At 41.4% G+C, this 12,511-nt stretch overlaps 1 protein-coding gene across 1 annotated transcript in view; it reads left to right on the top strand.

Annotated features, from left to right (window-relative positions):
- Positions 1-12,511, top strand: part of DOCK10 (dedicator of cytokinesis 10) — a 137,597-nt gene that overhangs the window by 29,932 nt on the left and 95,154 nt on the right. The window contains exons 2-3 of the mRNA XM_010568290.1: positions 2,976-3,095; positions 10,745-10,834. Of these exons, the coding sequence (XP_010566592.1) occupies positions 2,976-3,095; positions 10,745-10,834 (210 nt within the window). The remainder of the gene's footprint in view (positions 1-2,975; positions 3,096-10,744; positions 10,835-12,511) is intronic.

The following is a 12,511-nucleotide window of genomic DNA, read 5'->3' as shown; positions in this document are numbered from 1 at the left end:
AAGAGTGGACATTTATAGTTTCAATGGCATGTCTGACTTATTAAAATTTGAGATTGTTGCAAAACCACTAGCCTAACAGTATCTGCTCTAGGAAGGGGGAGTTCTTAGTGTAGTCAATGTCACAGACTTTCTGCAGAAAACATACACAGTTTAGTGAAACCACTACCCAGGAAAAATGCCTGCATGAAATACTTGTGCCTCATAAATGTCAGTAAATGTATTTTTTCACTTTTACTTTGAGTTTTCTTGTAAGTGGTTGCTATAAGGTTTCCTACTGAAGGTAACAGTTACATTACTACAAGCTTTGTGCTAAACTTGGACGGAGTAAACTTTGTTCAGACCTGGGCATCGTTCCCAAAATGAGTGGTACAGCAGAGATGGTGGTCTCAGTGTGCACTGGTGTTTTCTCTTCATGTTTTAACTCCTTGAAACTTATGTCTGTATAGGAATATTTAAATAGATACGATAGTAGATTCAGTGAAGGAGAGTCTAAAACTCATGGCTACAGGATACTGCAGTGACTCAACATAACTTGAAAGGAAATGAGAGCAAGCTGTGCATGGTGAGATGGTTGGATGAGCCCGTTACGTTTTTGTGGGGAACTGCTGTCAGCAAATGGCAGACTGAAACCTCACTAAAGAATACAGCTGTTACTCAACTCGAGTGTTTCTTGAGCAGGACTGGATATTAATGTGTCAACTGGTATTAGCCAGGGCCAAGTACTGGCTTGGGACAGTACAAGGTAAACATGGCTAGGTTAATATGAAGTCTCATGTGTCGTAGTAGGGTGCCTTGTCTTAACCTCAACATCACGCACTGTTATACAGTCCTGTTGCAGAATCTAAATTAAACTTTAAAGCTGTTTTTTCCCATTTGGGCCTTTTGAGTTTTACAGTGGCCTTCCTCTAGATAAGTTTCTTTTTTCTGTTAAACAATCCCAAGTTTTATTTCTAATTCAATCTCCCCTTCATAACTCTCAGGCAAGACGGACAGCTGTTGTTGTATGTCTCCAGATTCATCTAGGAAGGAATCTAGCCCACTATCTGTGTGTCAGAATCCTTTTTTTATTTTATTCATACAGACAGATCTTTTAGTGGTTTCCTGGGAGTTGGTAGTCAAAGATACACCATATTTAGGTGGGTCAGCTATTGCTTCTCTTTCCTCCCTCTCATCCCACAGCAACACTCATGAACCACTTTCCTTGGGAAAGAGCTTTCAAAAAAAGTTCTATTTATTACTGTTATGTGTTGATCTTGTCTATCTTTTACAAGTCTTTAATGTCTCAGCATCAGTAGATAGAGCTTGTGGCCTGTGAATGCTAAATACTAATGATTTTTAGAAGTTTATTAACTCTTAAGCTGGCAAATGGGACCAAGAGAGTTAATAGACTGAGAAGACAGTTAATAGACTGAACTGTTGGAGGAACAGCTCCAACTTTTTAAATTGCATCTCCATCCTTGGAGGTTTTCAAGACTCATATGGGAAGTTCCCAAGCAGCCTGATCCAACTCGCCCGAATATGAGCAGGGGGTTGGAATAGATGACCTGCAGAGGTCCTGAGTTATTCTTTAATTCTGTCATAAGCTGTTCAGCAATTGAATAACTTTCTAGGAACGTGTGTATCCCAGTGTTTTAATCTATTTTGATGGCTGTGTTACTGATATTTGATTAAACTTTTCATAGATGCATTTGATACTGAAGGAAGTCTTGAACTTAGGGAAGTTAGAAGGGAAACAGTGTTCATAAGGGCTGGGGAGAAATCTTGAGATGGCTGTAATTACTGAAAAAAACAGGAACTCTCTAGAACAAAGTCAAAAGAGGGAGAGACTTGTATATTTGGACCGTGATGTGTATAATGGACCATATGTGAATGACATTATATAAATAATCAAATATGATGGAGAATCATGAGATTGCCCATTGGAGACATTTGTTTCATGGAGATGTGAAAGCTTTCTTTTCCAATACACCGTGGCTTTGGTTTAGGGGAGAGGGAGGGAGGGAAACTTTATATTAATCTGGATAGCACAGTGCAAGAACAGTGGGTAAAATACAACTTACTTAATGTCCATCATTGCATCAGACTGAAAATCTATTCTGCAGAAATGTTTCTGCATTTGCTTTCCACTAGTGTCCTTTTTCTCTCTTATCACCTGCTTTTCCATGTCTTCTAGCAGTTCTCTTGCCCTTTCTCATTTACTCTTTCCGATGCTTAAGTCTTTCAATCAAGCAAATGTTGTCACTCTAGTACATGACTCTTTATTTGTTTAATGTATTCTAGCATGTCAGACGGGCTTCTCTTTTTCTATTTTTGGGTTGTATTTCGAGACAATGTGACTTTACTTTTGTTTGGCTGTTCCTATGGTGGTTTCTTACTTTACCACTCTTTCAGGCAATAATAGTACTATTACGATGATACTAATCCCGTTTCTGACAAGAGAAACCATGGGGATGGGTGCCAGATAGTTTACTCCGGGAGAATAACCTTGGATTATTACCAAGTAAGACAATGTGGTGACACTCACAAGCTACTAGCAGTTCAACAGGTGGGACTGTGTAAGATAGTGAAGAAACTAGGAGGTTACTTACAGAATAACATATTAGCTCAAAGTCATATCTATGTGCAGTTCAAATTGTGTCCATCTGTCTGTTTGCCTACATGTATTTACGGAGAAAGATTGTTCCTGAGAATGACAGGTAAGTTAATGTGGTGGGTTTGGTCTCTGTAATGAGCTGACAGATGGCTCTTGAGTTATCAGATGGAGAGTGACTGTTACAACTGGCCCAACTTCCTCACTTCCACTGTTCTTGCATGAGCTCAGCTGCAATAAGCTGGGAAGAATGGTGGAGGGGGGAAGAAGTTATTCATACGTTCGTGTAAAAAAAGGAAAAATGCAGCGGATCTCAGTTTATGAAGGGAGAGGAAGACAAATTTGAGTGTAGAGAGATTACCTGATCTTTTCTTTTTTTCCACAGCAGGAAAAACCCAAACTTTTGGAGCCTTTGGATTATGAAGCTGTTATCACAGAGATTGAAAAAAATATTGGGGATAACCAGTTTAAGGATCTGATCTTATTCCCCGATGATGACTTCTCAGTAAGTACAAGGCAAATATGTGTTATTCTTTCTCTTAGGTTTGTCTGTTCATTTATTTATTTTATCTTCATTGCTAGAGGAAGAGCCAGAAGTTGCCCAAGGGCTTTTTAAGATTTTCTTAATTTATGCATAATGCCTTACTTCCCCCACCATCACCAAATTCATGCTGGTTGTTTTTTCTCTGACAGTCGTATATGAGTGAATTCACTGTTCAGGATTAGATAAAGCTCGAATCCTGATTGTTCGCAAATATATTTCAGGAGCTCAGACAACATGTTATTCCATAACATATACTCGTCTGTTTGCTCAGCGCAGTACTGGAATTTCTCCCTACTGTTATGATCTAATTTAATCACACTTCTGTAACTTACATCCAGTCTTTCTGATCCTATTCTGTTTAATGTATTTGGACACTTGACAGCCCATGATTCCCAGCCTTCTGCTCAAAGTCAGACTTTTTAGACGACGGCCGTGACATATTTCCAAGCTGAGCAGTTGCTGACATTAGGTTGCATGAGAGAGATAAATCCAAACAGACTTGATTTTTATTTGGTTTGGGGGTTGTCTTAAACTCTTCTCCAGTGGGGTTTGAGATCTGGCATCCTGAGTCATGGGGGGGTGCAGAATCCCCAGTGCTGAGGATACCAGAGCCTGCAGCTGTGGAGATGCCTGACCTCAACCCAGGTTCACCATTGCTTGTCCTGGCAAGCTGCAAAGAAATTGAGAACCTGGAAGTCCAGGGCAGCCCTCACTGCAGCAGTGATGGGGCAGCACAGGAGGGCAGGGGCTGCGTGCTGGGTGGCTGGGGAGGCGTGCTGCCAGGCAAGTAAGCTGGCAGATTGCCTGCATCTTATAGCAATTTTTTCAAAATCAGCCGTTCTCTGTGAAGGATTTAGATTTTGATGAATAGGCATTCTCTAATGGAAATACATTTCTATTTGTGACCAATTGTAACTGCTGTGTGAGGGCCCTTTCCCATCAGCTCATGGCACTGCTACTGTCCTGTGGGACTGGGTTAATCTAATCGACTGCTTGTTTTACTAAATGGCTCTATTTCCTTGGTGGCATTAACTGAGTTAATGTGCTCATGGGATTGAGAGAAAGCTAAACAGAATAGATTTCCTCATCATCGTTAATTCCTTTATCCTTTTTGCACATTTGTGAATTTATGAAATTGAAATTTAGCATTATAAAGCTGACTAGACATACTGTGTGCTGTCACAAGGCCCTTGGGCCCCTTGATTTAGAATAACTAAGCTCAAGTCAGTGGAGCAAACCCTCTCAGCGAAAGGAGAATCATGTCCTACTGCTCAAGACCTCTGCCTGTCAAACCATATTTTCATATCCTTATTTTCTTTTCATTTTGAGCAGTTGCTGCCTGGCTTTTAGTAGCTACTTCTATTTTGTTTTCTCTGTGATATGCTTTGCAACTATTCTGCATAATCTATTTAAATTTTTAAAAAGAAGAGAAAAAGATTCAGACAAATAAGAGAGGTACTTGCGTAGTAGGAGTGGCCTGTACTCACAGAAGAGCAGAGGCAGTGGTAGGTAGGGTCCATATCCTTGCAATAAACCCGTCTCTTTTCTTTGTTATCTTCTGTTGAAGTCAGCTGCAGTAACAAGAGCCTATGCCACCAGACAGGACTGCAGAGCTTTCGTAGCAGACAGGTTTTCCAGCTGCAGAGTGTCTATTTATAGCCCTGCTCCTTCCTCCTGAAATATCACCTGTGCACAAAAGTCTGGGTCAGCCATTTGAGTAGAAAGAGATCCATGTCTGACTGAATTAGAGGGTGCTCAGGCTAGCTCTGAGTGTTATTTAATGTGATAATGCCCCAGGAAATGGTGGACGTTACTGTTTAACTCCTAATGATTACAATTGCTTCAGACTTTGTGGCTCAGTGTTGATGCAGCCCCAGTTTGGACCTGTGTGTTAGCACATCCTACGGACAAAAGTCTCTTCAGAGTGAAACCTTACCAAAAGAATTGGCTGAGGGAGTGAGCATAAGAGAAAATTCTGCTTTTAATAATGATTTCCCATTTCTGGATGTGTAGTATTCACCACATGCATCAGATATAGGTCAATTATCATCATAGCTGCTATACTGTCTGGTCTTTTGTTTTGTCTCAGAATTGCTTTCTCTCTTTGAATGCAATTCAGAGAGAATGCATTTATTCTCACAAGACTTTTCTTGGTCATTTCCAACATCTTACGAGAAGTCTGTGGAACAGCAAAGAATTCTTGCTATCCATCTGAACCCGATGGATTTTATTCCTCCGTTTCCCTGCATTTCAACAGAAGAATACAAGATGTATACATTACAAAGATGCATTCTCTGATTTTAGTCCAGCCAGGGAAAAGATGCTTCACTGTTTTGTAACTGTTCTTAATAATCCTTTAAAAAAAAAAAAAATTGATTTACATCAGTTCCACTTCCTGTTTTCCTAGCAACGCGTTGCTTGCTAACTCTCCTCCTGCCTGCTCAAAGTCCAGTTTCCCTTTGAGAAAAAGCATGTCCACTTGGCTTCGTTTGTCACCTGTTCCTGGATCCAGCGAGCGAATTACCCTTCTGTTGCTGTGCTGTGAAATAATGGCCAGTGGAAAGTTCTGCAGCAGTACTGCAACTGTATGGAGGAAGGATCTGCAGAGCTTCACAGGAGCTCCCTGTCACATGAGTATGAGCTTGCACTGTACTTCTTGGTGGTAGTAAGTGGGAGTTGATGGGCTTCATGTTGCACTCCTAAAAATGCATGCTTGGTGGTGATGCTGATAGGTTTGCATCCTCACCATTGGGTTACCGTGCTGCATTCATCTTTTGTTCCCCAGACCTGGCCACACTCTCCCTTGACAACTGAAACTGCTGCTGTCTGGCATTCCTATTTCTTACTTTTCTCCTACGTGTTTACCAGAAACAAGGCCATGAAAGAAGTGTGACAACTTCCTTCAGATTGGTCTCCCTCTCGCCTTTAACCTTTCACATCTTAGTCTTGCACAGATTTGTTGTCATACATTGGACTTCTGCTCCTAAGCGCCTTTATGTATCCAAGCAAAATGCTTGCTGTATTCTTTCATAAGTATTTTTTCATCCTTTCTTCATGTCTTCATCCTTAGGAAATTCACTGAACCCCCAGCAGTGTCTTTTCAATCTCCCCAGGATCTCAAGTCTTGCGTAGAATCATTGGTGCCCTTCCTTAGTGGCACATTTAGGACAGGTGTAAGATGGCAAAGCTTACCTATGTAATATAAAACCTACTGAAGTGCAGTCTGACATGTGCTCCTGGCTCTTCTAGGCTTTTGAAAGCCCATCCAGGTGCCCTCCAAGTATGATAGAGGCCTTAGAAGAGGGCCTGGGTTGTACAGGTTGATACTCTCCACCACTGCAGGTGTGACTGTTTCCAGGCTTCTTTTTTTTTTAACCTCTGAACAAGGAATAGCCAAAATCTCCCTATTTTTTGGGTTGTGAAACCTCTGCTATCTAGATATTGTGCAGAGACAAAAGTTGTTTGTTTGGATACAGAAGTTCACAACAGAACCAGATGCATCTTTAAGAAGAGAGGGCAAGAGTGGGCAATGAGACTGCCTCTTCACATGAAACAGAGCACGTGTGCCATAGGGGCAGCTCTAAGTGCAGGACTTGGAGCCTCCTTGGAAGTAATCCTGTAAACCTGACTGTTATTTCTAATATCAGAAGAGTTATAGTGGTGAGATCATGGGTTATTTTCAATACCACATGACTCATCTTCCACTTTCCCATGTGATGGGCAGTGTCTGCTCATCCTTAGAGGAGCAGAAATTGAGTCCATTATTTTCATGACTAATGGGATATGGGTATCTTTGATGTACAAGTTCGCATCAGCTGGGAGGAACAGGAAAGCAAGAGGTATCTAGACTTAGAGGGGTGCACTCTAACTGTTTAAACAGAGAGAGTTAATGCAGTCAGCAAAGCCTACCGTGTGGGCAAAGCATAACCTGTCACACTTAATGTGATTCAGTGAGTGATGGGGCAAAAATCTGTCCTTTAAATGTGCTCTGTGCTCACTTCCCTTTCGCTTTGCCCCTGCACGCAGTGAGGTCTGTGCTGGGACAGCAGACAGGAGCCTGTTGGGAGCCCCGTATAGCAACAGCATTTGCACGGTGGTATTTGTACAGCAGTGTTGCATCTTACCCTGCTTTTTAATTTGATGGTCTAACTCATTACAGTTTTTGGTAATGTTAAGGAAATCTGTTTACTTGGATGAAAATGGGGCTGAGCAGCTTTTCTTTAGAGAGATTGAATCTAAGCATTGACATACAGGAACATTTCTGCCTGTGTGCGGTTAGCTCTCTTAGAAGGGCTGCCTTTTCAGGAAGTAAATATAGTAATTTTTGATGCATCCGTCTAAAGATTTAACCACTGGTAACATGCTTTCAGACTAAAAGCTATTAGAATAGATTCAGCGTGAAAATGTTTGAAATGGCTAATGGAGCTTGAACTCCATTTTCAAAAACTAAACTCACCATGTCAGTGGAAGTAGACACTGTCTGAAAACATTATTCCTAATCAATTGTTGATAAGGAGCAATATTAACTTGTGGCTTCCACTGTAGAAAGTGGATGTAGCAAGAGAGGGTGCTTAATTAAATTGCACCTTATGACTAATCAGACACCTGGGGCCAACAGTTTATGCAAATGAGACAGCCTGGCTGAATGCCAGAAATCATTGTTGGATATAGGATATTTATATAAAATAGATTTAAAAAAATAATTCAGAGGAATTATGGAATTAAATGTTTTAGGCTGATACCTGCCTTATTTGATTATCACAGTTTGCATGCACAAATGAGAAGGTAGTTGGCCTCTGATTTGAACAGACAATTGCTATGATTGCCTAAACATTAGAAAATTAGGCTGCATTCAAAGCACATTTATAAATGCTGAATTCTGTAAATAAAATCCTTTATCTTCTTGATGACCCTTTCAGAAGCACTTAGTCTGTTGTTGAAATTTAGTTGTTTTCTGAAGTAAAAAGGTTTTGGTGAATACATGCTATGCCTGATCAGCCTCTAAGAGCATTTAACTTTGGAAGTAATCAACTATGAACAGGAAGTGTTTTTGTGGCAAGGCTTTTGCAGCTAAGTGGTTAAACATAACTAATTCTCAGAAGGGAAGTGCTTTGTAGTTTTTAAAACAAGTTTAAATATAACAGTACACAAGTCTTTCCATGTCCCAATTCTATGTAAATAAACCTGTGATACTCTTTGGCAAAGTCCACAAATGCGGCAAGCCCAACGTTACCCGATTTCTCTGTTTTGCAGGGCTATTTTTCTTTCTTTCAAGTGCAGACTTTTTGAGAAGGAAATTGGGGAGCGTACCACAGGCGAAACAGTGGGCTTGAGTTACATGTCTTGTTCAGCTACAGTATTTTTAACAAGCTGTGTAAGGGAAGGGAGGCACAATGACCCCATTAAGGCAAATGTCAGCTGTCTTGGTCAGTGTGTTGATATCAGTTGACAAGAAGCATTGTATTAGGTAAAAAATTTGACTTACTATATATCTTAACTAAAAAAAAAACCACTGGAAACTATCTTCTGTGTAATACATGGGGCAGATAAGTTTTGTCATGGGCAAGCATAAGAGATTGTTCGCCTCTCTGCAGGTTAGTCACCATCCCAACAGGGTCAGTGAGAGGTACAGAGTGCATCACATGTCTCTTCTCTTGTGGCCTCCCACTCTGCCTTAGTCTGGAAACAGCAGCTGATCTTCAGCAGTGATGATATCATGGAAGGATGGTGTGCGTGCTTTGTGGCCGCTGCTGCTGCTGGCAGTGCGGCCCCAGCCATGGGAAGATCTCCATATGATGGACTTCAGGGGCACCTGTCGGTTTTCAGCTATGCTCAGGGATTGCGTCTTCTCAGGACCGCTTAAAAAACAGGACTTAAAATGTCATGTATATGTGAAGTAAAAGTAATGAAGCATGTTCCAGAGACTATGGGCACTGCTGGGAGGTCCCTAAGCAACCAAGGATTCAGACATCTTCACTATTACTAAATGTGGCCTGAAAATTCATGCTTCTCCATCGTGTAAATCACCACTGCACACAGGCTTTGGTTGTACAGCTGGGTAGGGCCCAGGAACCTGCATTTAGGAAACTGCAATTAGTTTGTCAGAACAACCGGGGGGGTTTCACTTTGTGGTGTCTATGAGACACCATCGTTATTTGTGGGAGCCAAAGTGTTTTAATCACGTTGTATCCTGAGCTATCCAGATGAAACAGAAAAAGTTTGGGGAATCCCATGACATTTGCATCTGCCTGAGTGACACATGCCTTTCTTTCATAATTACTCATACGGAAAGTGATGGAGGGGGATCGGTGTGGTCTGTGTAAGCTTTAAGGAAAAATGCAGTCAATAATATCCAGGCAATTGTCGCGTAGAGTCTGAGTGCTTCAATTTGTAGAGAAAAAACACCACTTTTTAGTCTAAGGCTGGCGACTAGGAGGAGATCCTCCAGCGGCACAGGCTGCTTCACGGTATTAATAAGTAGTGGTTCTTCATACTAAACCAGTCTCATGCCATAGTCCTTCCTCCAGAAATCTATGTGCCTTTCTGTAATGGAAGAGAAAATGAGCTTGGGAGATCAGATTTGTCTTGGGTTCAGTCCTTCGTTGTCTTGAGTGGTGGAGTTACTCCACTGTAACGGAGAGCATAATCTGATCTGCTGGAGTTTGGTTTTGTTTGTTTTCCCCTCTTATGACAGAGAAGATGAGTGGGCCAGATCTGTGGATTAATTCCAAATACCCCAAAGCATCCTCTCCTGTGACTTTCGCAAAGTGGCTGCCTTGCCTGACCTCGGCATGGAGGCCCTGGGTCACACAGAGGAGCACTGCTGGTGGCCCTGGCCTCTCGTTGGCCTGGTGGGAACTAAGGGAAGCTTGGCTCCGTGTGGAGACCTTCTGGAGATCTACTTCTCTGTGTGGTTTCCTGCTGTGGGGCCTGACAAGCTAGCTCAGTCAGGAGCTGCTTTCAGAAAAATGGCTTCATTTGTGCAGCGTCTGTTGAGACTGAAAGGAGGTTGCAGGAAGCGTCAGGAGTCCCATGTCAATCCTGCTCTGCTGTCTGCACCCGCAGGTGGAAACGCCCCACTGAGAAGCTGTGGCCTGGTTCCACTTGCTTTCTGACCATCAGGCTGTCTTGTGGTAGTCCTTTTGCAACTGATTGGGAGGACTCTCTGCTCCTCTCTTCTCCTTCCAAAAGAGTCAAAGCTTTTCGTTCTGTTTCCGCATTCGTTCCTGAAAAGGCAAGAGGGGAAGAAGGGAAGTGGAGGAAGCAAGTAACACTGTTGAATTTGGTCTATATTTCTGGGAGAAGATGTAAGGAAGACTTGATGACTTTTTGTATCAGAAACCTCAGAAACTGAAACAAGTTTGCTTGGAACAACTTTGTTCCCAGAAATCTATTTGAACACTGTTCTTGCTTGTAATTAATGCTTTAGCTAGTAGTATTGAATAGCATGTGTGGGCAGGAGCTGGGTTGTAGTTGTTGGTATGCATATGTATTGGCTGCATGACAAATTGAAAAATGCAAGCCATAATAATAAGGTTCTTAACCTCTTCATGAGACAAAACTGCTGTTCTGTCACTCTGACTAATTTGCTTTTTTTTGTTTATTGTCAGACGGACACAATTTCACTGGAAATCAGGACGCTTTATCCTTCTGTACCTGAAGACGCAGAACAGAAAGCAGAAAACTTATTTGTTAGAGAGGTAAATATCTAGTGTGTGTATCCTTTAATATTAAATAAAACCAAGGGTTTGGGGGAGGCTTGCTATGATTATAATGAACATCTTTTTCTTTTAATATTGTTTAGGTGATTTGAATCAGGTTTGAATTTTGGAGGCCGGAAGGAGGGGGAGGGTTAATGGCATATTTGCAGGTGCCTATTCTGAGATGTCTGTATCTAGAAAAATTGAAAATGCATTAAATCAGCCTCTAATTCTACTGCTTTCCAGCTGCATTCCCTGTCACTACTAGTCCACTGATATTGATGTTGGTATTTTTACATGAGTACTATTCACTGGGGATTTGAATGCTCTTTGCACTCTGAAAATTTTGATATCTTTCCAAAAAAAGATAACTATTTGACGCTGGTTTAGACTGCTAGAGTTATTACAAGGTATGTATCTTATTCGGAGGTGTATGTTATAGCTATCTGAGGAGTAGCTGCACTGTGAAGGATGTGTAGGTGTTTATTGTCAGTATTTAGAGTCTGTTCTACCTTCATAGTAGAAAGTTGAGAAAAGTTCTTCCGTGGCAGTTAGAGCCCCACCAGGAGTGATTAATTGCTCTACCTTTAAAAAAAAAACCCTATAGTTGTATAGTTTCCATACCTGATCTAAGACTGTAGGAGGAGATTGCTCTTCCTGCTACCTCAGGGATATTTCAGGTTGTCCCTGCTTTTATCACTTTGAAGGACATTGGAGGTGCTGGCTGTACTGTTCAAAGGAATTTACTTTAGGTGGCTCCCTGAACCTTCCCCGTCTTTGACTAGAGTTGTAAAGTATAGGTCATCATTTGCATTAACAAAACAAATTTATGAAACCAAATTTTCAGCCAACATCTATACGGGATTTAATTCCAAGCACTTAAAATTAGCCTGTAATGTGTGTGTTCTCTGCCTCTCTTTTCCCAGATTGGGATTTTTCATACCTGGCTTCCTGGTTTGAATGAGTATAAGCTATTTCATATGCACTATAACTCCAAGATAATTTGCGGAGGAAAAGTCAGTTGCAGACAAACACAGGGATTAGAAAAAATAAAATCCAAGATCAGGCAGAAATGTAGCTGTTGAATTGTATGCAACGTGACATTTTACAGGCTGGCCCTATTTCTCTGCAGCAGGTCTAGAAAGAGTGATAGCAACTTAGTGCCAGCTCAAATTGCCTGAACTTAGCCATCTTTCTTAATCTAACAGTAGGGTTAAAAGATAACATAGCTTGTGGAATTACCTACTTTCCCAGAGGCCTTGCTGCCCTTTCAGCACTTTAGGGTCTGCTTTTTATTTTAAGGTTCCACAAGTTGCAAGGCCAGCACTGTGCTCATGGCTTTATAGAGAGAGTGGTAGGTCTAAAAATGGAACATAGTACACAGTGTCTGGGAATCATTTCAGCTGAGTGCTCCAAGGGGATGCTAATGACAACCTGGTAAAATACATATCGAGCACATCTATTAGCTCTCTCTGCAATACCAGTAAGCCAAGGGGAGGGGGAGAGAGGAGCAAAGCAGTGGAAAAAACCAATACTACAGAACTAAGCCTGTGCATGGAATAGTAGCAGGATAAGACCCTCTTTTAAAGTAGTAATGCATATGTTCCACTTCGCCACAAAGCCAAAAGCTACATATAAAATAAATTAAGCTCCAGGAATAAGATGGTTTCTAGTCCA

Source organism: Haliaeetus leucocephalus, unplaced genomic scaffold (genome assembly GCF_000737465.1).
Source record: "Haliaeetus leucocephalus isolate CR32 unplaced genomic scaffold, Haliaeetus_leucocephalus-4.0 Scaffold240, whole genome shotgun sequence".
Lineage (NCBI taxonomy): Eukaryota > Metazoa > Chordata > Aves > Accipitriformes > Accipitridae > Haliaeetus > Haliaeetus leucocephalus.
Note: the sequence above shows the minus strand (reverse complement) of the source record. Positions and strands in the feature narration are given on the sequence as shown.